Source organism: Cherax quadricarinatus, chromosome 53 (assembly GCF_038502225.1).
Source record: "Cherax quadricarinatus isolate ZL_2023a chromosome 53, ASM3850222v1, whole genome shotgun sequence".
Taxonomy (NCBI): domain Eukaryota; kingdom Metazoa; phylum Arthropoda; class Malacostraca; order Decapoda; family Parastacidae; genus Cherax; species Cherax quadricarinatus.
In genome coordinates, this window is record NC_091344.1 from 20,022,252 (window position 1) to 20,047,098 (window position 24,847).

The following is a 24,847-nucleotide window of genomic DNA, read 5'->3' on the forward strand; positions in this document are numbered from 1 at the left end:
ATAAGAATCTTTCCTCCGTAAGCCATGCGAGTTGTAAAAGTCAACTAAAATGCCGGGAACAATGGGCTAGTAACCCCTTTTCCTGTAAAGATTACTAAAAAGAATAAGAAGAAAATTGTTGGAAGATAGATATAATATCTTGGTTATCTCTTTCTATTCAATAATTATCTGTTGAATATTTTGAATTTAAATGTATGAAGATCTTAGGTAGTGTACTATACGTATATGCAAACTTATGTCCTAGAGGAAAATATTGATAGCATTGAACTAGAATTTATAGTTTATAATTTTTTTTTTTATTTTTAATAATTTTTAAATTATTTTTGTTTTCTCTTCCAGGATGCAGAAATTATTTTTAACAATTAACAAATGAAACTATTTTGTTGTATTTGTAAAAAGCTTTAATTATTAATTTTTTACTGCACTTTATTTACTTTTAAGATTTTTTATCAAAATGGCATTTATTTTTACCTTCTTACACTTGGCCATCCCAGCAGACTGGATATTCCTTTGGCTTCGGCTTTGTGGAGTACCAGAAGCCAGAAGATGCCGCTAAAGCCATCCTGCAGTTGAATAACCTCCCTGTGCAGCACAAACGCATCAAGGTGTCATACGCACGGCCGCCAGGGGAGGACATAAAGGAAACTAATCTCTATATTCAGAATATTCCCAGGTCAGTGTGATTTACAAAATTATATCATGTAAATTGAAATCAGTGATAACTTTTATTGCGCATTGTAAGTTAACCCTTTCACTTTTATGCATTTCGCTATTTGTTCCCAGTGGTGTCATTTATTCATTAAAAACTGAACTACTCATATAAGCTTTGGCATTATATTTTAATTAAGATCATCTTATAATGTTTATATCTGGCATTAAATTTTCTCAATAATTTTAGATAATGAAAAGCAAATTTTGTAAAAAAAAAAAAATTACACATTATACAAAAGTACTGTATCTGTGCCTGTATTTTGACCATGCATAGCATAACAAATGGGGTATAAAAATATATGAAGCACAATGCTTCAAATAAAAAAAATATTTTGTGTAAAACGTTATTTACTCGTAGTTTTTTATAATCTGTTTGGTTTATTCTTAATTAAAAATATTGTATGTTTACTTCACAAGATGGGTATAATTTGAGCCACATTTTTTTTTGTGTAAAAATAGTCATGACTTGTGTATATTGCTTCACATATATCACTAGAACAGTAGGGCCCTGCTTACAGCGTTCTGCTAATATGAACATTTCAAATTATGACCAAAACTCTCTATACAGTTCCCCCCCCACCTGATTTTCTAATACAGTCACCATGGGCCACCCAGTTTGTTTACATTCTCCATGAGCATCTCTCTCTATTATGTGTGGAAGCTTTACAGAATTTCAAGTGTTTTAAAGTTATTTCATATTTTATATACGTACTCTGATAATTATACATACATATGTGTACCTGTTGTAGGTAGTAGGTTGGTAGACAGCAACCACCCAGGAGGTACTACCGTCCTGCCAAGTGAGTGTAAAACGAAAGCCTGTAATTGTTTTACATGATGGTAGGATTGCTGGTGTCTTTTGTCTGTCTCATAAATATGCACGATTACAGGTACGTCTTGCTACTTCTACTTACACTTAGGTCACACTACACACACATGTACAAGCATGTATATACATACCCCTCTGGGTTTTCTTCTGTTTTCTTTCTATTTCTTGTTCTTGTTTATTTCCTCTTATCTCCATGTGGAAGTGGACCAGAATTCTTCCTCCGTAAGCCATGCGTGTCGTAAGAGGCGACTAAAACGCCAGGAGCAAGGGGCTAGTAACCCTTTCTCCTGTATGCATTACTAAATTTGAAAGGAGAAACTTTCGTTTTCCCTTTTGGGCCACCCCGCCTCGGTGGGATACGGCTGGTATGTTGAAAAAAAAAAATGTGTACCTGTACCAAAATAAACTTATTGTGCTGGGGTGTAGGTACACGTTAAAAATCACTAAGAGTGTCTTATTAGTCTTGAAGATGCCATATTAATGATAATGATAATAATAATAATAATAACAACCCACAATAATAATCACTGAGGAGCATTAAACATCATATGTTATGTTAATATAGACATTTTGATTACTCCATCTATGATATTTTTTCAAATTTATATTATAAGCACGCTATATAACATATGAACATGATAAATACACCCCACAGAAGGGTAAATTAACATAAATGCGGGATGTTTTTTCAGTCTTGTCGGAATGTCAGAAAGAATAATGTTTTCTATAGTTCAACACCAAAGAAGACGTGTGCACAGTAGTATTACTGAGGGTAACTGTAGAAAATTATTCCTTTTGTATGATTTAACTCAGACCGTCATTCCTTTTAACGTGAAGACAACTTGTACACAATGTAAGGTTTATGTATTATGGTATAAGCTCACATACATGGAAATGAATGTATATCAACTGTAACCAGACACTTTCATCTGCCTGTTTACATATTCTGCGGCTCTGTCCTCTCATTTACTTGTTCTTTGTCTCTTGTTTATTCGTTTTTTATCTTGTTTACTTGCCTCTCACCCTACATTAAGACTACAAATATTTTAAGGTAAGTAACGAGGAATAACATCTTGCAGGAGTGAGGAAGAGCCAGTTGTGAGTGTGGGGGAAGTTCTTGAGGCAGTAGGTAAAATGAAAGGGGGTAAGGCAGCCGGGATTGATGGGATAAAGATAGAAATGTTAAAAGCAGGTGGGGATATAGTTTTGGAGTGGTTGGTGCAATTATTTAATAAATGTATGGAAGAGGGTAAGGTACCTAGGGATTGGCAGAGAGCATGCATAGTTCCTTTGTATAAAGGCAAAGGGGATAAAAGAGAGTGCAAAAATTATAGGGGGATAAGTCTGTAGAGTATACCTGGCAAAGTGTATGGTAGAGTTATTATTGAAAGAATTAAGAGTAAGATGGAAAATAGGATAGCAGATGAACAAGGAGGCTTTAGGAAAGGTAGGGGGTGTGTGGACCAGGTGTTTACAGTGAAACATATAAGTGAACAGTATTTAGATAAGGCTAAAGAGGTCTTTGTGGCATTTATGGATTTGGAAAAGGCGTATGACAGGGTGGATACGGGGGCAATGTGGCAGATGTTGCAGGTGTATGGTGTAGGAGGTAGGTTACTGAAAGCAGTGAAGAGTTTTTACGAGGATAGTGAGGCTCAAGTTAGAGTATGTAGGAAAGAGGGAAATTATTTCCCCAGTAAAAGTAGGCCTTAGACAAGGATGTGTGATGTCACCATGGTTGTTTAATATATTTATAGATGGGGTTGTAAGAGAAGTAAATGTGAGGGTCTTGGCAAGAGGCGTGGAGTTAAAAGATAAAGAATCACACATAAAGTGGGAGTTGTCACAGTTGCTCTTTGCTGATGACACTGTGCTCTTGGGAGATTCTGAAGAGAAGTTGCAGAGATTGGTGGATGAATTTGGTAGGGTGTGCAAAAGAAGAAAATTGAAAGTGAATACAAGAAAGAGTAAGGTTATGAGGATAACAAAAAGATTAGGTGATGAAAGATTGGATATCAGATTGGAGGGAGAGAGTATGGAGGAGGTGAATGTATTCAGATATTTGGGAGTGGACGTGTCAGCGGATGGGTCTATGAAAGATGACGTGAATCATAGAATTGATGAGGGGAAAAGGGTGAGTGGTGCACTTAGGAGTCTGTGGAGACAAAGAACTTTGTCCTTGGAGGCAAAGAGGGGAATGTATGAGAGTATAGTTTTACCAACGCTCTTATATGGGTGTGAAGCATGGGTGATGAATGTTGCAGCGAGGAGAAGGCTGGAGGCAGTGGAGATGTCATGTCTGAGAGCAATGTGTGGTGTGAATATAATGCAGAGAATTCGTAGTTTGGAAGTTAGGAGGAGGTGCGGGATTACCAAAACTGTTGTCCAGAGGGCTGAGGAAGAGTTGTTGAGGTGGTTCGGACATGTGGAGAGAATGGAGCGAAACAGAATAACTTCAAGAGTGTATCAGTCTGTAGTGGAAGGAAGGCGGGGTAGGGATCGGCCTAGGAAAGGTTGGAGGGAGGGGGTAAAGGAGGTTTTGTGTGCGAGGGGCTTGGACTTCCAGCAGGCATGCATGAGTGTGTTTGATAGGAGTGAATGGAGACGAATGGTTTTTAATACTTGACGTGCTGTTGGAGTGTGAGCAAAGTAACATTTATGAAGGGGTTCAGGGAAACCGGCAGGCCGGACTTGAGTCCTGGAGATGGGAAGTACAGTGCCTGCACTCTGAAGGAGGGGTGTTAATGTTGCAGTTTAAAAACTGTAGTGTAAAGCACCCTTCTGGCAAGACAGTGATGGAGTGAATGATGGTGAAAGTTTTTCTTTTTCGGGCCACCCTGCCTTGGTGGGAATCGGCCAGTGTGATAATAAATAAATTAATAATAAGTAACGAGTGTACTGTATAAGCATTTTATCGCTCTAGGGCACTTTAAATGTCTTATTGGGTGGGGTGGCCAGGCAGGCTACCATACCTCCCACACCTGACATTCTACAAATAAATACTATTCACCTCTCACCCTACATTAAGACAACAGATATTTTAAAGTAAGTACTATGTGTATTATATATGCATTTTATCGCTCTAGGGCGCTGTAGATGTCAAAGTTTATTATGTGCGGGTTAGGTGGCCAGGAATGCTACCATACCTACCACACCTAACTTCTTACAATAAATACTACTCACCTCTCACCCTACATTAAAACTACAAATATTTTGAGGTAAGTAATGAGTGTACTCTTTGTGCATTTTACTTTTTATTGTTTTTTAATGCCTAGTTCTATTGCTAATTTAATATATATTAGTGTAAATTTCTCTGGCATTTATATGCACATATAAGTGGTAAAAATTGGAGTTCTATTTTCCGGCGATGTCCACTTTCTGGTAGTAGCCTGGAACCTAGCCTGCCATATAAGTGGGGCCTTCCTCTATATTTTGAAAAATTACATGGAAAACTGTGGTAACTTAAATTATGATTACCCTTAACCCTTAAACGGTCCAAACGTATATGTATGTTCTTACGCATATCACCCCAAACGTATATATACGTTTTATTTTTCCTGCCTTCAAATTTGGCATGATTGGCCTGAGATGCCTTGTCAGCATAGAATGGGTCCTAACACTCAGTGTGCACAGTATTAAAAAAATCTGGGACCACTTAGTACCTTGTGGGAATGCCAGTTAAATTGAACGCCAGCAAGAGCAAACAATGCGGCAAACACCAAGGATTCACTGATGTAATGTCATATTAACACTCCTCTTTTAAGAGGAAAGTGATGTTAACCCCAAGTTTAGGGTCTGTCTATCTCTGTCTACCTCTGTCTCTGTGTACCTTTGTCTATCTGTGTCTGTCTTTATCTATCTGTGTCTGTCTCTGTATCTCTTTCAATCTGTCTCTCTTTCTGTCTATCTCTCTCTGTCTCACAGGTGCACATAAATACAAGTATACATAGTGTGAATTACCCCCTCCCTCCCTCCCCCTCCCTCTCCCCCCCTCCCCTCCCCCCTACCCTCCCCTACCTCCCCCTACCTCCATCCTCCTTCCCTCCCCCCCTCCCTCCCCCCTCCCTCCCCCCTCCCTCCCCCCCTCCCTCCCCCCCTCCCTCCCCCCTCCCTCCCCCCTCCCTCCCCCCTCCCTCCCCCCTCCCTCCCTCCCCCCCCCTCCCTCCCCCCCCCCTCCCTCCCCCCTCCCCCCTCCCTCCCTCCCCCTCCCCCCTCCCTCCCTCCCCCCCCCTCCCCCCTCCCTCCCCCCCCCTCCCTCCCTCCCCCTCCCCCCTCCCTCCCTCCCCTCCCCTCCCTCCCTCCCTCCCCCTCCCCCCTCCCTCCCTCCCCCTCCCTCCCCCCTCCCCCCCTCCCTCCCTCCCCTCCCCCTCCCCCCCCCCTCCCCCCTCCCCCCTCCCCCCCCCTCCCTCCCTCCCTCCCCCTCCCTCCCCCCTCCTCTTCCTCCCTCCTCTTCCTCCCTCCTCTTCCTCCCTCCTCTTCCTCCCACCCTCCTCTTCCTCCTTCCCTCCCTCCTCTTCCTCCCTCCCTCCCTCCTCTTCCTCCCTCCCTCCCTCCTCTTCCTCCCTCCCTCCCTCCTCCTTCCTCCTTCCTCCTCCCTCCTCCTCTTCCTCCCTCCTCTTCCTCCCTCCTCTTCCTGCCTCCTCTTCCTTCCTCGTCCTCTTCTTCCTCCTTCCTCTTCCTCCTTCCTCTTCCTCCTTCCTCTTCCTCTTCCTCCCTCCTCTTCCTTCCTCCTCTTCCTTCCTCCTCTTCCTACCTCCTCTTCCTCTTCTTCCTCTTCCTCCTTCCTCTTCCTCCCTCCTCTTCCTCCCTCCTCTTCCTCCCTCCTCTTCCTCCCTCTTCCTCCCTCCTCTTCCTCCCTCCTCTTCCTCCCTCCTCTTCCTCCCTTCTCTTCCTCCCTTCTCTTCCTCCCTTCTCTTCCTCCCTTCTCTTCCTCCCTCCTCTTCCTTCCTCCTCTTCCTTCCTCCTCTTCCTCCTTCCTCTTCCTCCCTCCTCTCCCTCCCTCCTCTCCCTCCCTCCTCTCCCTCCTCTTCCTCCATCCTCTTCTTCCCTCCTCTTCCTCCCTCCTCTTCCTCCCTCCTCTCCCTCCTCTTCCTCCCTCCTCTTCCTCCCTCCTCCACCTCTCTCCTCATTATTATATACTTCCACGTATCCAAAACATTTCTGGGACATATAAATACTTTGTATATATTCCAAGACAATAGTAAATGGCTAAGGCAGGTGTAAATGTCCACCTGTCAGTGTGTTTGTGACAATTTGAGTACAATGTCAGTACCTAATACTAGTGTCAGAACAAAGATTGGTTATAAAATGACAAGAACTACTACAAATTGTAATTATCAGAACATAAAAATTACATAAAATAATGTGATAAATAGAAAAAAAGGTATATCGGCAACACTTCTGCAAGCGGCAGGACTCGATGTTACTGTCACATGAGCATCCAGTGCCAACTTCTCGGCCTCATATCTCGGTAAGTACTGACCCTATTTTTTTTTATTCCAAAATATGTTAAAAAATGTGTTCTTTTTTCTATAAATTTCATTTTTTTTTTTTCAAAATATTCAGGGCGCTGCGCAAGTGAACGTATATATAAGTTTGGACCGTTTAAGGGTTAAATAAATTTGGGCTTTTGTATCCACCAGATGGTTTGTTAGGTAGTTGAGGAAAACTAATTTCAGAATGGAAAGAGGCTCTTTAAAAAAATTGACTGGTTTGTTCTAAGGCTTTTGAGGTAACCACAGTGATCATATAGCACTTTTTGTTTGCTGTCCTGAGCCTGGCGATGGAAAGTACAGTGCCTGCACTCAGAAGGAGGGGTGTTAATGTTGCAGTTTTATAACTGTAGTGTAAATGCACCTGGCAAGACAGTGGTGGAGTGAATGATGAAAGTTTTTTTTTTTCCACCTTCCCTTGGTGGGAAATGACTGATGCATTAGTAAAAGAAAAAAGTAAGATGCACCTTATAAAAAAAATTTCAAATGTATTTCCTTGAGCCATGTGTTGATCATCAGGGGTGGATGGACATAGGTGTTGGGATGTCCCAGGAAGGGTAGGAAGGAGGGTGTTAAATATTGACGTTGCAAGGGCTTGAAGATCCAGTGAAAACAAAATGATTTTTGAGGATTTGATTCGATGTTGGAGCATGAGCAATGTAGCATTTATGAGTGGATTTGGGGAAACAGGTTGGCCAGACAAGAGTTCTGGAGGCAGGAAGTACAGTGCCTGCACTCTGAAAGACTTGTGGGAATGTTGCAGTTTTGCTAGTCATTTGAATTGTGATGTCTGTAAGCGGGTAAGTGATGGTGAATGTTTCTCTGTTTTTGGATCAACCCTGTCTTAGTGGTAAACTCCTGTTGTGTTAAAAAATATTATTGTAGTGTTGACCTTTCCATTGGTGAGTTAGTGTAACGGTGGTGCTTGCTGGTCATGCAGTTTCTCATTTTTGATCAGTAGAAGTTTTTCTGCTTCTGTTATGTTCAATTTCAAACTGAGAGCAAAGATAGAGACTAGCATTAAGACTCAACCACTTAGCAGAATTTACATTCTAGAAAGGAAATGACATATTTTGGACTTGTTATTCTCTAACAGTTATTTACATATTAGAAATGCTGGGTAGCTGTCCCATAGATTCAGGTTAGGCTAAAGCATTTCCTCATGTTGTACAGTGGTAATATATTCTAGCTTCTGTGGCTTCATATATACAGTGTTTGTCATATAGTGGGCTGCAGAGCCCTCAAGGGGCTAAGCTTGGTACACTTTAAATGACTGGTGGGTTATCTGGCAGATTTGATGAGGAGCATTTGTTTTGTAACTTGTTGAGCTTTTATAGAACACAAGGAGTTTTCTAAATCCAATACACAATTAAATGGGTTTAAACTTTGTTGCAGATCATACACGCTAGACCAACTAGAGGAGCTATTTGCAGTGTTTGGCCAGATTGTCCAGAAAAATCTCTTAAAGGATAAAGTTACAGGACTTCCACGAGGTGTTGGTTTTGTAAGGTAACTGAGTAAGGTTTTCTTCATTTATGTATTACGTATGTTTCATAACCATCAGAATGGTACAATGATCGATGGAATTAACATTACACGAGAAAAATGAATGATGGTGCTCCAAGCTTTTTTTTTTCTTTATTAAGACTCGAGGCAATAAAAATGTTTATTTGAAGATGAAAGTTTGAACCTTAGCCGTTTATTTTCACTTATATTTATAAGTTAATTATCTATGTAAATGTTAATTTGTAAATACAAGGACAGTACAAAGCTTGTGGTGTCCTGTCTTTCATTATTTGATCTTTTATTTTATATACATTTTTAATTTCTTTGGTTGTAGAGCTTGCTACCTCCTAAGGTAGCCATTCCATTGTTTTGTTTGTGAAGAACTTTTTGTTATCATTTTGGCACTTCAACCTTAGTTAATGGCTATGATCTCATGTTTACCCTGTTGACAAAAGTGTGACTTAAGTAGGGAAAATAGATGGGACTAGGATAACCACATGAGGTATGAGAATGTACTATTAATCACTTGACCCGGTAACCAGATACTGACAGTTGCTTGCTTTTGGTAGTGCTTTTCTGTTATATGTTTGATTGCATACACATTTTGTTTATACATTATCAAGATTGTATATGGCATCATTCATTTTCATCTTAATAGTTATGTTTATTGAGTAAAATTATACAAGTAGCCTCTCATAAATGATAATATTTCTTGAAAAGATTGAATTAGAGTGAAATGACTGTATGATTAACTTGTCTGTTTCAAAAAGGCTGCTTATTTTATGTTATGAATTAAAGGTTACCCACAGTATTCATGAGACCAAGAATATTGCCACTTCAAGTACGAAAACATGTCAAGGATGGGTCTCGAGCATTTCCTCTGTTCATTGTTCTTTTTGTTTAAATTTAGATCTCAAGTGCTGCAGCCATGTAAACTAATACATTAACTGTTTTAACCCTTTGAGGGTTTTTGTCGTACTAGTACGTCTTACGCGTAGGGTTTTTTGACGTACTAGTACTCATAAATTCTAGCGGCCTCAAATCTAGTGGGAGAAAGCTGGTAGGCCTTCATATGAAAGAATGGGTCTATGTGGTCAGTGTGCACAGTCTAAAAAAAATCCTGCAGCACACAGTGCATAATGAGAAAAAAAAAACTTTGACCATTTTTTTTTAATAAATCAGCGACTTTGCAGTGTATTTTCGTATGGTATTTATTGTTGTATTCTAGTTTTCTTGGTGTCATTTTATAGAATGGAAGACATATTACAGAAATTGAGATGATTTTGACTGGTTTTACAATGAAAGGTGCCTTGAAATTGAGCTCAAAGTAGCAGAAATGTTCGATTTTTTACCAAACTTCAAAAGTAAACAAATCATGCCAAGCGTGCAATACACGTCAACTGGTGAGTCTAATATTCTTTCACAAGTGCACCAATAATATTTATACCATTTTTTACACTAATGCAGTAGTCTGCATAATAGTAAATCTTATATTTTTTGTGAAAATAAAAATTCAAAGTGGAAAGCAAAAGAATATAAGAGGGGCCTTGAGACGTGACTAATGACCAGAGGAAATGTCATTTTAGTGCCAGGAATGTCTTTCTTGTTTATTCTGGACCCTATTTGGAAATTGGCATCTTTTGAAATTTGTGTGAAATTGGCAAAATTGCTAAATTCTGACCACTGTACTGGATAGTTGAATTTCATAAATGGGTGGTTTCTTGCACCCATTCGATAGAAAAAATGGAGTTCTAGCGAAATATTCATGTTTTTTGTCGACTAGTACAGTGAAATTGGCCGAAAATGGGGCTCAAAGTGGGCAAAATCGCCGAGACCGCTAACTTTGCGAGAGCATAATTCCGTAAGTTTTCTATAAAATTTCAAACTTTTGGTGTCTTTATGATCGGGAAAAGATTCTCTATCTTTTCATAAGGGAAAATAATTTTTTTTCTTTTTTAAATTTGGCCGACCCTGAGAACGAGTTTCGGAGAGGGCCTGTCGACCCTCAAAGGGTTAAGGATGTAGTTTGGCCAGTGTATCCGGATTATTAAATTTCTTTGTCAGAACAGTTGAAACTGACCCAGAGTTAAAATATGTTCAGTATTAATTCAGAATATTTGAAATACTTGGTTAAATTATTTTTTATCACCATTTTAGTGTATTATAAATACAATATAGTTTGTATGAAATCCCATTTTCCATAATGCTTTTTTTTTTTTCAACAATATGGCCATATCCCATCGAGGTAGGGTAACCTAAAAAGAAAAATGAAAATTTTTCTTCTTAAATTTAGAAATTTATACAGAAGAAGGGGTTACAAGCCCCTTCCTCTTGGCATTTTAGTTGCCTCTTATGACACACACGATTTACGGAGGAAGAATTCTTGTCCACTCACCCATGGAGAATAATACTGTACATTCACTTTCCAGGTTTGACAAGAAATCTCAAGCGGAAGCAGCAATTGTTGGCATGAATGGTGTTGTGCCTGAGGGAGGAACAGAACCACTAGTGGTTAAAGTTGCAGAAGAACATGGTAAAATGAAAGCAGCATACTATGCTGGTTATCACGCAGGACTTAGTAATACGAGAGGTGGAAACACTGGTAAGTGCTATTCTTCCTCAAGTAATGCTAAGATAAATGTGAGTCTTGTAATTATACATCTAAAGAACCAAAGTTAAAATTAATATTGTTTTTTCTGCTTTCATCTACTGTTTGATACCTACACATTTGCACTTGTATATACAAAGTACTTGAGGAATTAACTTTTTGAAGCCACTGTATCCAAAAATAAACCGAGGTTGCTGCTAGAATTAATTACAGGGCTCAAATGTTTTATGAAAGTTACTTGACCAATAGGTTAAGTGATTCAGAATTTTTACTCTTGCAGGAATTTTTACATATCTGTTAGACAACCAAATGATATACAATGAATATAAATACATACATGCACACTGGATACATATTATATTGTCGTATTATTTTAGTCAGGTTCAGTCGCACAAACTGAAATGCCTAAAAATGTACATTTTCAACAATTTCTCTTATGTATTAATAGATATATTTTTATTAATAGAAAGAGGTATGGGGTTACTAAGAGTATTATCCAGAGGGCTGAGAAACGGTTGTTGAGATGGTTTAGACACTTGGGAGAAAAATAGAATGACTTGGAGGGTGTATAAATCTGCATAGGAAGGAAGGCAAGGCAAGGCAGGGGTAATCCAAGGAAAGGTTGGAGAGAGGGGATAAAGGAGTTTTTTTATGCAAAGGGCTTGGACATCCGTCAGGCATGTGTGAGCATGTTAATTAGGAATGAGTGGCGGCAAGTGGTTTTTATGACTTGGTGTGCTGTTGGAGTGTTAGCAAGGTGATATTTACGAAGCGATTCAGAAAAACCAGTTAGCTGGGCTAAGTCCTGGAGGCAGAAAGCACAGTGCCTGCACACTGAAACAAGGGTGGGGATATTGCAGTTTGGAGGGGTATCTGAATTGTAGTATTGAAGTGCCCCTGGCAGGACGGTGACAGAGCGAGTGATGGTGAAAGTTTTTTTTTTTTTTTTTTTTTTTTTTTTTTGGTCACCCTACCTCAGTGGGAGACAGCAAGTGTTAAAAACTGTGAACTCTGTAATTTAAAAAAAAAAAATTCACCAAAATTAACATAACCTTGGCTAACTTTGCTAAGGGTAGCTTACTCCTCCTTAATCTGTCTTAAGTCAGGCTTAAATTATTTAAAATATTAGCACCAGTGTAAAGGTTGGATGTGAACTGTGGGTTATAGTAAGTATTTATGCACCTGGAGAAGAGAGAAGTGTACAGGAAAGAGAGAGAGATTTTTGGAAATGTTGAGTGCATGGGGAGTTTTCAACCAAGTGTGAAAGTACTTGTGATTAGGGATTTCAATGCTAAAGTGGGTAAAAATGTTGTGGAGGGAGTAGTAGAGTTGGTAAATTTCGGGTGCCAAGGGTAAATGAAAATGGGGAGCCTTTAATTGAGCTATGTGTAAAAAGAGGTGTGGTAATAAGTAATACATATTTTATGAAAAAGAAGATAAATGAGTATACAAGGTATGATATTGCATGTAATGAAAGTAGTTTGTTAGATTGTTTTTTTTTTTTTTTCAACAAGTCGGCCGTCTCCCAAAAAAGAAAGAAAATCCCCAAAAAGAAAATACTTTCATCATCATTCAACACTTTCACCACACTCGCACATTATCACTGTTTTTGCAGAGGTGCTCAGAATACAACAGTTTAGAAGCATACACATATAAAGATACACAACATATCCCTCCAAACTGCCAATATCCCAAACCCCTCCTTTAAAGTGCAGGCATTGTACTTCCCATTTCCAGGACTCAAGTCCAACTATATGAAAACCGGTTTCCCTGAATCCCTTCACTAAATATTACCCTGCTCACACTCCAACAGATCGTCAGGTCCCAAGTACCATTCGTCTCCATTCACTCCTATCTAACACGCTCACGCACGCTTGTTGGAAGTCCAAACCCCTTGCCCACAAAACCTCCTTTACCCCCTCTCTCCAACCCTTTCGAGGACGACCCCTACCCCGCCTTCCTTCCCCTATAGATTTATATGCTTTCCATGTCATTCTACTTTGATCCATTCTCTCTAAATGACCAAACCACCTCAACCCCTCTTCTGCCCTCTGACTAATACTTTTATTAACTCCACACCTTTTCCTAATTTCCACACTCCGAATTTTCTGCATATTTACACCACACATTGCCCTTAAACAGGACATCTCCACTGCCTCCAACCGTCTCCTCGCTGCTGCATTTACCACCCAAGCTTCACACCCATATAAGAGTGTTGGTACTACTATACTTTCATACATTCCCTTCTTTGCCTCCATAGATAATGTTTTTTGACTCCACATATACCTCAATGCACCACTCACCTTTTTTCCCTCATCAATTCTATGATTAACCTCATCCTTTATAAATCCATCCGCCGACACGTCAACTCCCAAGTATCTGAAAACATTCACTTCTTCCATACTCCTCCTCCCCAATTTGATATCCAATTTTTCTTTATCTAAATCATTTGATACCCTCATCACCTTACTCTTTTCTATGTTCACTTTCAACTTTCTACCTTTACACACATTCCCAAACTCATCCACTAACCTTTGCAATTTTTCTTTAGAATCTCCCATAAGCACAGTATCATCAGCAAAAAGTAACTGTGTCAATTCCCATTTTGAATTTGATTCCCCAAAATTTAACCCCACCCTTATCCTGAACACCCTAGCATTTACTTCCTTTACAACCCCATCTATAAATATATTAAACAACCATGGTGACATTACACATCCCTGTCTAAGACCTACTTTTACCGGGAAGTAGTCTCCCTCTCTTCTACACACCCTAACCTGAGCCTCACTATCCTCATAAAAACTCTTTACAGCATTTAATAACTTACCACCTATTCCATAAACTTGCAACATCTGCCACATTGCTCCTCTATCCACTCTATCATATGCCTTTTCTAAATCCATAAATGCAATAAAAACTTCCTACCTTTATCTAAATACTGTTCACATATATGCTTCAATGTAAACACTTGATCTACACATCCCCTACCCACTCTGAAACCTCCTTGCTCATCCGCAATCCTACATTCTGTCTTACCTCTAATTCTTTCAATTATAACCCTACCGTACACTTTTCCTGGTATACTCAGTAAACTTTTTTTTTTTTTTTTTTTTTTTTTCAACAAGTCGGCCGTCTCCCACCGAGGCAGGGTGACCCAAAAAAGAAAGAAAATCCCCAAAAAGAAAATACTTTCATCATCATTCAACACTTTCACCACACTCGCACATTATCACTGTTTTTGCAGAGGTGCTCAGAATACAACAGTCTAGAAGCATACACATATAAAGATACACAACATATCCCTCCAAACTGCCAATATCCCAAACCCCTCCTTTAAAGTGCAGGCATTGTACTTCCCATTTCCAGGACTCAAGTCCGACTATATGAAAATAACCGGTTTCCCTGAATCCCTTCACTAAATATTACCCTGCTCACACTCCAACAGATCGTCAGGTCCCAAGTACCATTCGTCTCCATTCACTCCTATCTAACACGCTCACGCACGCTTGCTGGAAGTCCAAGCCCCTTACCCACAAAACCTCCTTTACCCCCTCTCTCCAACCCTTTCGAGGACGACCCCTACCCCGCCTTCCTTCCCCTATAGATTTATATGCTTTCCATGTCATTCTACTTTGATCCATTCTCTCTAAATGACCAAACCACCTCAACAACCCCTCTTCTGCCCTCTGACTAATACTTTTATTAACTCCACACCTTCTCCTAATTTCCACACTCCGAATTTTCTGCATAATATTTACACCACACATTGCCCTTAAACAGGACATCTCCACTGCCTCCAACCGTCTCCTCGCTGCTGCATTTACCACCCAAGCTTCACACCCATATAAGAGTGTTGGTACTACTATACTTTCATACATTCCCTTCTTTGCCTCCATAGATAACGTTTTTTGACTCCACATATACCTCAACGCACCACTCACCTTTTTTCCCTCATCAATTCTATGATTAACCTCATCCTTCATAAATCCATCCGCCGACACGTCAACTCCCAAGTATCTGAAAACATTCACTTCTTCCATACTCCTCCTCCCCAATTTGATATCCAATTTTTCTTTATCTAAATCATTTGACACCCTCATCACCTTACTCTTTTCTATGTTCACTTTCAACTTTCTACCTTTACACACATTCCCAAACTCATCCACTAACCTTTGCAATTTTTCTTTAGAATCTCCCATAAGCACAGTATCATCAGCAAAAAGTAACTGTGTCAATTCCCATTTTGAATTTGATTCCCCATAATTTAATCCCACCCCTCTCCCAAACACCCTAGCATTTACTTCCTTAACAACCCCATCTATAAATATATTAAACAACCATGGTGACATTACACATCCCTGTCTAAGACCTACTTTTACCGGGAAATAGTCTCCCTCTCTTCTACACACCCTAACCTGAGCCTCACTATCTTCATAAAAACTCTTTACAGCATTTAATAACTTACCACCTATTCCATATACTTGCAACATCTGCCACATTGCTCCTCTATCCACTCTATCATATGCCTTTTCTAAATCCATAAATGCAATAAAAACTTCCTACCTTTATCTAAATACTGTTCACATATATGCTTCAATGTAAACACTTGATCTACACATCCCCTACCCACTCTGAAACCTCCTTGCTCATCCGCAATCCTACATTCTGTCTTACCTCTAATTCTTTCAATTATAACCCTACCGTACACTTTTCCTGGTATACTCAGTAAGCTTATTCCTCTATAATTTTTACAGTCTCTTTTGTCCCCTTTCCCTTTATATAAAGGGACTATACATGCTCTCCGCCAATCCCTAGGTATTCCCCTCTTTCATACATTTATTGAACCCAACCACTCTATATCCCCCCCTGCTTTTAACATTTCTGTCATGATCCCATCAGTACCAGCTGCTTTACCCCCTTTCATTTTACGTAATGCCTCACGTACCTCCCCCACACTTACATTCTGCTCTTCTTCACTCCTAAAAGATGGTATACCTCCCTGACCAGTGCATGAAATTACTGCCTCTGTTTCTTCCTTAACATTTAAAAGTTCCTCAAAATATTCTCGCCTACCTAATACCTCCATCTCCCCATCTACTAACTCCCCTACTCTGTTTTTAACTGACAAATCCATATTTTCCCTTGGCTTTCTTAACTTGTTTAACTCACTCCAAAATTTTTTCTTATACATTTATTAAACAAAAGTACCAACCACTCCAACACTATATTCCCCCCTGCTTTTAACATTTCTGTCATGATCCCATCAGTTCCAGCTGCTTTACCCCCTTTTATTTTACGTAATGCATCACGTACCTCCCCCACACTTACATTCTGCTCTTCTTCACTCCTAAAAGATGGTATACCTCCCTGACCAGTGCATGAAATTACTGCCTCTGTTTCTTCCTTAACATTTAAAAGTTCCTCAAAATATTCTCGCCATCTACCTAATACCTCCATCTCCCCATCTACTAACTCCCCTACTCTGTTTTTAACTGACAAATTCATACTTTCCCTAGGCTTTCTTAACTTGTTTAACTCACTCCAAATTTTTTTCTTATTCTCATTAAAATTTCTTGACAGTGCCTCTCCCACTCTATCATCTGCTCTCCTTTTGCACTCTCTCACCACTCTCTTTACCTTTCTTTTACTCTCCATATACTCTGCTCTTCTTATAACACTTCTGCTTTGTAAAAACCTCTCATAAGCTACCTTTTTCTCTTTTATCACACCCTTTACTTCATCATTCCACCAATCACTCCTCTTTCCTCCTACCCCCACCCTCCTATAACCACAAACTTCTGCTCCACATTCTAATACTGCATTTTTAAAACTATTCCAACCCTCTTCAACCCCCGCACTACTCATCTTTGCACTAGCCCACCTTTCTGCCAATAGTCGCTTATATCTCACCCGAACTTCCTCCTCCCGTAGTTTATACTCTTTCACCTCCCTCTTACTTGTTGTTGCCACCTTCCTCTTTTCCCATCTACCTCTTACTCTAACTGTAGCTACAACTAAATAATGATCCGATTATGTATTGATGGATAAAAGGTTGGTGGGTAGGCTCCAGGATGTACACATTTATATAGGGGCAACTGATATATCGGATCATTATTTAGTTGTAGCTACAGTTAGGAAAATGGCAACAATAAGTAAGAGAGAGGTGAAAGTGTACAAACTAAGGGAGAAGGAAGTTAGGGTGAGATATAAGCAACTATTGGCAGAAAGATGGGCTAGTGCAAGTACGAGTAGTGGGGGGGGTTGAAGAGGGTTGGAATAGTTTTAAAAATGCAGTATTAGAATGTAGGACAAAAGACTGTGGCTATAGGAGGGTGGGTGCAGGAGGAAAAAGGAGTGATTGATGGAATGATTAAGTAAAGGGTGTGATAAAAGAGAAAAAGTTAGGTTGAGAGGTTCTTACAGAGCAGAAGTATTATTAGAAGAGCAGAGTGTATGGAGAGTAAAAGAAAGGTGAAGAGAGTGGTGAGAGAGTGCAAAAGGAGAGATGATGGAGTGGGAGAGGCACTGTCAAGAAATTTTAATGAAAATAAGAAAAAAATTTGGAGTGAGACAAACAAGTTAAGAAAGCCTAGGGAATGAATGGATTTGTCAGTTAAAAACAGAGTAGGGGAGTTAGTAGGTGGGGAGCTGGAGGTATTGGGTAGATGGCGGGAATATTTTGAGGAACTTTTAAATGTCGATGAAGAAAGGGAGGCGGTAATTTTATGTATTGGTCAGGAAGGAATAACATCTTTTAGGAGTGAAGAAGAGCAGGATGTGAGTGTGGGGGAGGTGCACGAGGCATTACGTAGAATGAGAGGGGGTAAAGCAGCTGGAACTGACTGGATCATGACAGAAATGTTAAAAGCAGTGGGGGATATAGTATTGGAGTGGTTGGTATTTTTGTTTAACCCTTTGACTGTTCAGGTCGTATATATACGTCTTATGAGCCACTGTTTCGGATGTATATATACTCAATAATTCTAGCGGCTTCAAATCAAGTAGGAGAAAGCTGGTAGACCCACATGTGAGAGAATGGGTCTGTGGGGTCAGTGTGCACTGTATAAAAAAATCCTGCAGCATGCAGTGCATAATGAGAGAAAAAAACTCCAACCATGTTTTTGGATTAAAATGCCAAATTTGAGGTGTATTTTCCTATAGTATTTATGGTTATACTCTCGTTTTCTTGGTCACATTTGATAGAATGGAAAATACACTACAGAATTTGAGATGATTTTGATTAGTTTCACGATGAAAACGACCTTGAAATTGAGCTCAAAGTAGCAGAAATATTCGATTTTTACCAGTGTTCAAGAGTAAGCAAATCACACCACACTTCAGCTGAGGAATCTGATGTTCTTTCACTAGTGCACTGATATTATTTATACCATATTTACAATAATGCAGTAGTCTGAATAACAGTAAATCTATTTTTTGTGTGAATAAAAAATCAAAATAGAAAGGAAGAGTAATATAAGAGGGGCCTGAAGATGTGACTAATGAACAGAGGATATATTATTTTAGTGCCAAGAATGTCTGCATTGTTTATTCTGGACCCTATTTTGAAATTGGCATCTTTTTTAATTTGCAAGAAATTGGCGAAATTGCTAATTTCTGACCACTTTATTGGGTAGTTGAAATCTGTAAATAGGCAGTTTCTTGTACTCATTTGATAGACAAAATGGAGTTCTAAAGAAATAGCTATGAGTTTGGTCAACTGGAACAATGGGATTGGCTGAAAATAGGGCTCAAAATCAGCGAAATCGCCGATGCGTATATATCACCGAGATCGCTAACTTCACAGGAGCATAATTCCATAAGTTTTAGATCAAAATTTCATACTTTTGGTGTCATTACCATCGGGAAAAGATTATCATAAGAAAAAAAATTGTTTTTCCGAGAAATTTTTTGACACCAGGAGACACTTCAGGATTTGGGGTTGCGACAGTCAAAGGGTTAATAAATGTATGAAACAGGGGAAGGTACCTAGGGATTGGCAGAGAGCATGTATAGTTCCTTTATATAAAGGGAAGGGGAACAAAAGAAATTGTAAAAATTATAGGGGAATAAGTTTACTGAGTATACCAGGAAAAGTGTTCGGTAGTGTTATTATTGAAAGAATTAGAGGTGGTAAGACAGAGAGTCAGATTGCAGACGAGCAAAGAGGCTTTAGAGTGGGCAGGGAATGTGTAGATTAAGTGTTTACATTGAAGCATATATGTGAACAGTATTTAGATAAAGGTAGGGAAGTTTTTATTGCATTTATGGATTTAGAAAAGGCATATGATAAGAGTAGATAAGGGAGCAATGTGGCAGATGTTGCAAGTATATTGAATAGGTGGTAAGTTACTAAAGAGTTTTTATGAGGATAGTGACTCTCAGGTTAGGGTGTGTAGAAGAGAGGGAGACTACTTCCCAGTAAAAGTAGGTCTTAGACAGGGGTGTGTAATGTCACCATGGTTGTTTAATATATTTATAGATGAGGTTGTAAAAGAGGTAAATGCTAGGGTGTTGGGGAGAGGGGTGGGATTAAATTATGGGAAATCAAATACAAAATGGGAGTTGACACAGTTGCTTTTTGCTAATGATACTGTGCTTATAGGAGATTTTAAAGGAAAGTTGCCAAGGTTAGTGGATGAGTTTGGGAGGGCGTGTAAAGGTAGAAAGTTGAAAGTGAACATAGATAAGAATAAGGTGATGAGGGTATCAAATGATTTAGATAAAGACAAATTGGATATCACATTGGAGAGAGGGAGTTTGGAAGAAGTGAATGTTTTCGGATATTTGGGAGTTGACGTGTCAGCTGATGGGTTTATGAAGGATGAGGTTAACCATAGAATTGATGAGGGAAAAAAGGTGAGTGGTGCGTTGAGGTATATGTGGCGACAAAAAAAACGTTATCTATGGAAGCAAAGAAGGGAATGTATGAAAGTAGAGTGGTACCAACTCTCTTATATGGGTGTGAAGCTTGGGTTGTAAATGCTGCATCGAGGAGGCGGTTGGAGGCAGTGGAGATGTCTTGTCTAAGGGCAGTGTGTGGTGTAAATATTATGCAGAAAATTCGGAGTGTAGAAATTAGGAGAAGGCGTGAAGTTAATAAAAGTATTAATCAGAGGGGTGAGGAGGGGTTGTTTAGGTGGTTTGGTCATTTAGAGAGAATGGATCAAAGTAGAATGACATGGAGAGCATATAAATCTGTAGGGGAAGGAACGCGGGGTAGTGGTCATCCTCGAAAAGGTTGGAGGGAGGGGGGTAAAGGTTTTGTGGGTGAGGGGCTTGGACTTCTAGCAAGCGTGATAGATAGGAGTGAATGGAGACGAATGGTTTTTGGGACTTGACATGCTGGAGGAGTGTGAGCAGAGTAATATTTAGTGGAGGGATTCAGGGAAACCAGTTATTTTTATATAGCTGGACTTGAGTACTGGAAATGTGAAGTACAATGCCTGCACTTTAAAGGAGGGATTTGGGATATTGGCAGTTTGGAAGGATATGTTATATATACATGTATCTATATATGCTTCTAAACTGTTGTATCTGGGTGCCTCTGCAAAAACAGTGATTATGTATGAGTGAGGTGAAAGTGTTGAATGATGATGAAAGTATTTTCTTTTTGGGGATTTTCTTTCTTTTTGGGTCACCCTGCCTCAGTAGGAGACGGCCGACTTGTTGAAAAAAAAAAATTAGCACCGATGGAATATATTAATTTTGTGATATTCAGGGTTATTGCAGTAATGATTTCACTGATTGCTGGACAAATTGATCACCTTTTTTATTAGCCAGTACCACATGCTATGTCTATAAAGTTTACATATACATGTACTTACATAAATAGATACATATATATTCACATAAGTTAGAAATTGGCTCTGAAAGCTCCAAAGCATGAGTTGCAAGAAAATCTGAAAACAGTATGCATGCCTTCACTAAGTAATAATAAGAGAAGATAAAATAATGAAGACTTGGCACCATCAGTATAGAGAACAAGTAGCTATAATTGTTAGTTGAGAAAATTGTCATTAATTTTTTTTTTTTCAACAAACCTGCCATATCCCACCGAGCAGGGTGACCTAAAATGAAAGTTTCTCTTTTTAAAATTAATAATGTGTACAGGAGAAGGGGTTACTAGCCCCTTTCTCCCTGCATTTTAGTTGCCTCTTATGACACATGGCTTGTGGAGAAAGAATTCTGTTCCACTTCCTCATGGAGAGTCATTAATTTATACTAGATTATTTTTCACAGTGGTAGAATGGAATATGACACAAAAGGGAGGTAGTATAGTGCTACAACTAGTGAAAATTAAGAGAAATTGTAAGAACCCTAGGAGAGAGGAGGACCAGGGTAAACGTCAAGAGCCCAGAACTTGAGGAAGGGGGGCTAAATAATTGGATAGGGACAAAATGTTGCAGATGAAGAAGACAGGTATCTAGGGAACAGATGGTAACTATAAACGTAGATGAGCCACCAGGATATATAAGAAGTGTTTTTCTGTCTCCTAGTTTTAAATAAAATGAACTAAAGAGTTGACAGCTGCCACCATTCTCTGTTTTAAGAGTAGGTAAGATTAGACCTTAGCCAGGAATCCATAAATCTGATTCAGCACCTGCAAACACAACTAAGTAATTACAGCTGGGATGGGAAAGATGAAAGACTGGGTAACATTTAGGGCAAGAAAGTGCCCTAAATGTGACCTATGAGCAACGATTACGTCAAATATGATCCAATTGAAAGCAGACTATATATTTTTTTTTATTAACACATTGGCCATATCCCATCGAGGTAGGGGTGACCTAAAAAGGAAAACAAAAGTTTTCTTTCTGCATTTTGTAATTTATACAGGAGAAGGGATTACTAACCCCTTGCTTCCGGCATTTTAGTCGCCTCTTATGACACGCATGGCTTACGTAGAATTCTTTCCACCTTCCCATGGAGCAGATTCTATATATGTGTCAAAAATAGATAGGATTGGGGTGTTTCACCTTGATCTGTTGAAAGCTAGAGCTCAGACTCAAACAGGTAATTACAAATATGTATTTTTAAGTACTACAATGGACCCTCCCTTTTCGTTGGGCTCTATTTTCGTGAATTTCAGTTATCGCCAACTTTTTTTGTAAAAATATTGGCTCAGTTTTCGTTACTTTCCTGTCTTCTTGTCGGTGGTACAGTAACTGGCCGAGTGCCACGCACAAACAAAGCCTCCCACACACGCATTGAGGCAGTGTCTCTTTGTTTCTCGGTGAGCGAACATTATCCTGCAAGGCCATAGGAAACATTTCACAATAATTCATTGTTTTTTGCACCTATTTATTCTCTGTGACTGCTAAATAAGCTACCATGGGCCCAAAGAAAGCTGCTAGTGCCAGCCCATTGATAAAGAAGGTGAGAAACATGATAGAATTCAAGAAAAAACTCTTTGCAAGAGGAGGAAGAGAGAGGGGAGACTGTGTCTTCTTCAGTGATTCTACGACATGCGCAATACTAAAGCAGCAGGAGTCAATAAAGACTATGGTGCCAGCTAGTGGTAAAGTGTAGAATTAACATTGTAGCAAGTAAGTCAAGTGATAAAGCGATAGAAAAAGGACGACATGAAACTGACTCCTCCAGTGTTATTGGAGGTATATAGGGACACTAACAAACATACGCTGCCCTGCCTATCTTCCACCACCCTAAACCAATGCCAGCATCTCCAAGGTACAGTAAATTACGTACATTGTTTGTGTGAATAGTGTTGGTGGCTTTTGCTGCAGTCTATACTACCACTAATATGTACGGCTTCTCTCAGTGGCCATTATAAACCTAACAGCACCACTACCACCACTTCCTCCTCACATACTTAATGACATATTTTATTCATTCTAGAGTATATATTGTGTTTCTTTGTTATTAATATTGTTTATTGTGGTCACATTAGATGAATTGTGATAGATAAATAAGCCATGGAATATAGTTCTTCTCTATAAAATGTATTTTTTGTTTATACTTTTGGACGTCTGAAACGGATTAATTGGATTTACATTATTTCGTATGGGGAAAATGGTTTCAGTTTTAATTGATTTCACATTTCGTCAGACTCTGGAAGGAATTGAAGATGAAAAGGGAGGGTCCACTGTACATGATATTTTTTTTTTTTAACACACTGGTCATATCCCACCAAGGCAGAGTGACCTGAAAAAGGAGAAACAAAATTTCTTCTTTTTACCTGTAGTAATTTATAGAGGAGAAGAGGTTACTAGCCTCTTGCTCCTGGCATTTTAGTTGCCTCTTAAAACACGCATAACTTTTGGACGAAGGATTCTTCACTTCCCCGTGGAGAATATGATGGAAGTGCATATAAACATATTCACAAGTAAAGCCATGCAGATAAAAAGATAATAAATGGGGTTTTGTATATTTTGGTCTTGTACTAAGGCCCCCATCTGTAGAAACTATAAAATTTACAAGAAAATCAGGTCATATTACCTAAGGATAGGTGGAGAGCAAGTAAACTCAACATCGTCAATAATTTCATCATCCCTGAGATCACTTGTTCGTCTCTCCATCCGTCCATGTATACTCTATATATTCAATATATATACATATATGCACATATGCACTTTATTTTTACTTAAAATATGTATAATTTGTATAGTGTTGGCCATATTTATTGCATCACCCAAAGCTTAAAATAATGATTGGCAGTTTGTAATAATTGCATCATGGAAATAGAATGTTGCATAATTCACTGCCAACTCTTTATAATGCTAAGAAAATGGTCCAGTGGACAGAATCATCAAATAAGGAAAGCTGATTTTAGAAACTTAATTTACTATTAACATTTGAGTATCCAGTCATTTTAGAATGGGCAAAAATTCCATACGTTATAGTAAAATTGAGATTGTCAAATTTACAATTCTCACCGAGTATTTTGTAGATTAAGGTGTAAATGAAGACTATTGATTAATCTTTGCTTTTATCATGTGATTGGTGTGGAAGAATAAAGATACAATTATTTTGCAGTAAAGAATATTTTCATGAGTTTTTGTTTTCTTTATTGTCCTTTGTCATTAATAATTTAGGACTGAAGCACGCATGACGACCTACAGAAATTTTTTTGACTTCTTAATCAGTAATAGTGCACGTAATGTGTTAATGGTGTAACTAGGTGCGTTTGTGTCTATTTTTATTCCTGTTTTCTTAGTACATGCTTTTGGGTAATTTCATGCTAAAATAAAAGTTATCGTGGCAAACTTTCTCTGATTTTAATGAAATTGAACACTGAGATAGGTATGATGTGAGAATAATTTTATCATGAGCACATCACTGGTCTAGTTTTTGGGAGATAAGTCACAGAAGGTTAACCTTACCTTTGTGATCTATCGAAATGAAATTTTTCTAAACTTCTGAAAGGTCATTAAGAAATTACCCTAACTCATTCATTACAGAAAAAGTTATTGACTTTACCAAATTCCAATTACAAAATCTCAGAAATTGTCAAATTTTTAGCATGGTACAGGATATTATAAATTTACCAGAATGTATGTAATTATATGAAGATGGGTATTTTTACATTTAAGGCATTCCAGTTAATTTTAGTGAATCTATGGTGAGGTTAAATAGGTTTTTTGTACAGTGAAAGTAGTAGTCACTAGTAAGTTTTTTTTTTTTTTCTTCTCTTCCCTCTGCATGGAGCTTCTATCACCACTGCCTGTGTAAAGAGGTTTCCTG

At 38.9% G+C, this 24,847-nt stretch overlaps 1 protein-coding gene across 7 annotated transcripts in view; it reads left to right on the top strand.

The window, feature by feature from the left end:
- Positions 1–24,847, top strand: part of LOC128692354 (sex-lethal homolog) — a 173,703-nt gene that overhangs the window by 57,620 nt on the left and 91,236 nt on the right. For 5 of the 7 annotated variants that reach the window (XM_070096415.1, XM_070096413.1, XM_070096417.1 and 2 more), the window contains exons 3-5: positions 495–673; positions 8,428–8,541; positions 10,968–11,140. In XM_070096415.1, coding sequence (XP_069952516.1) covers positions 495–673; positions 8,428–8,541; positions 10,968–11,140 — 466 coding nt within the window. The remainder of the gene's footprint in view (positions 1–494; positions 674–8,427; positions 8,542–10,967; positions 11,141–24,847) is intronic. The other 2 variants (XM_070096416.1, XM_070096419.1) reach the window with 1 other exon arrangement.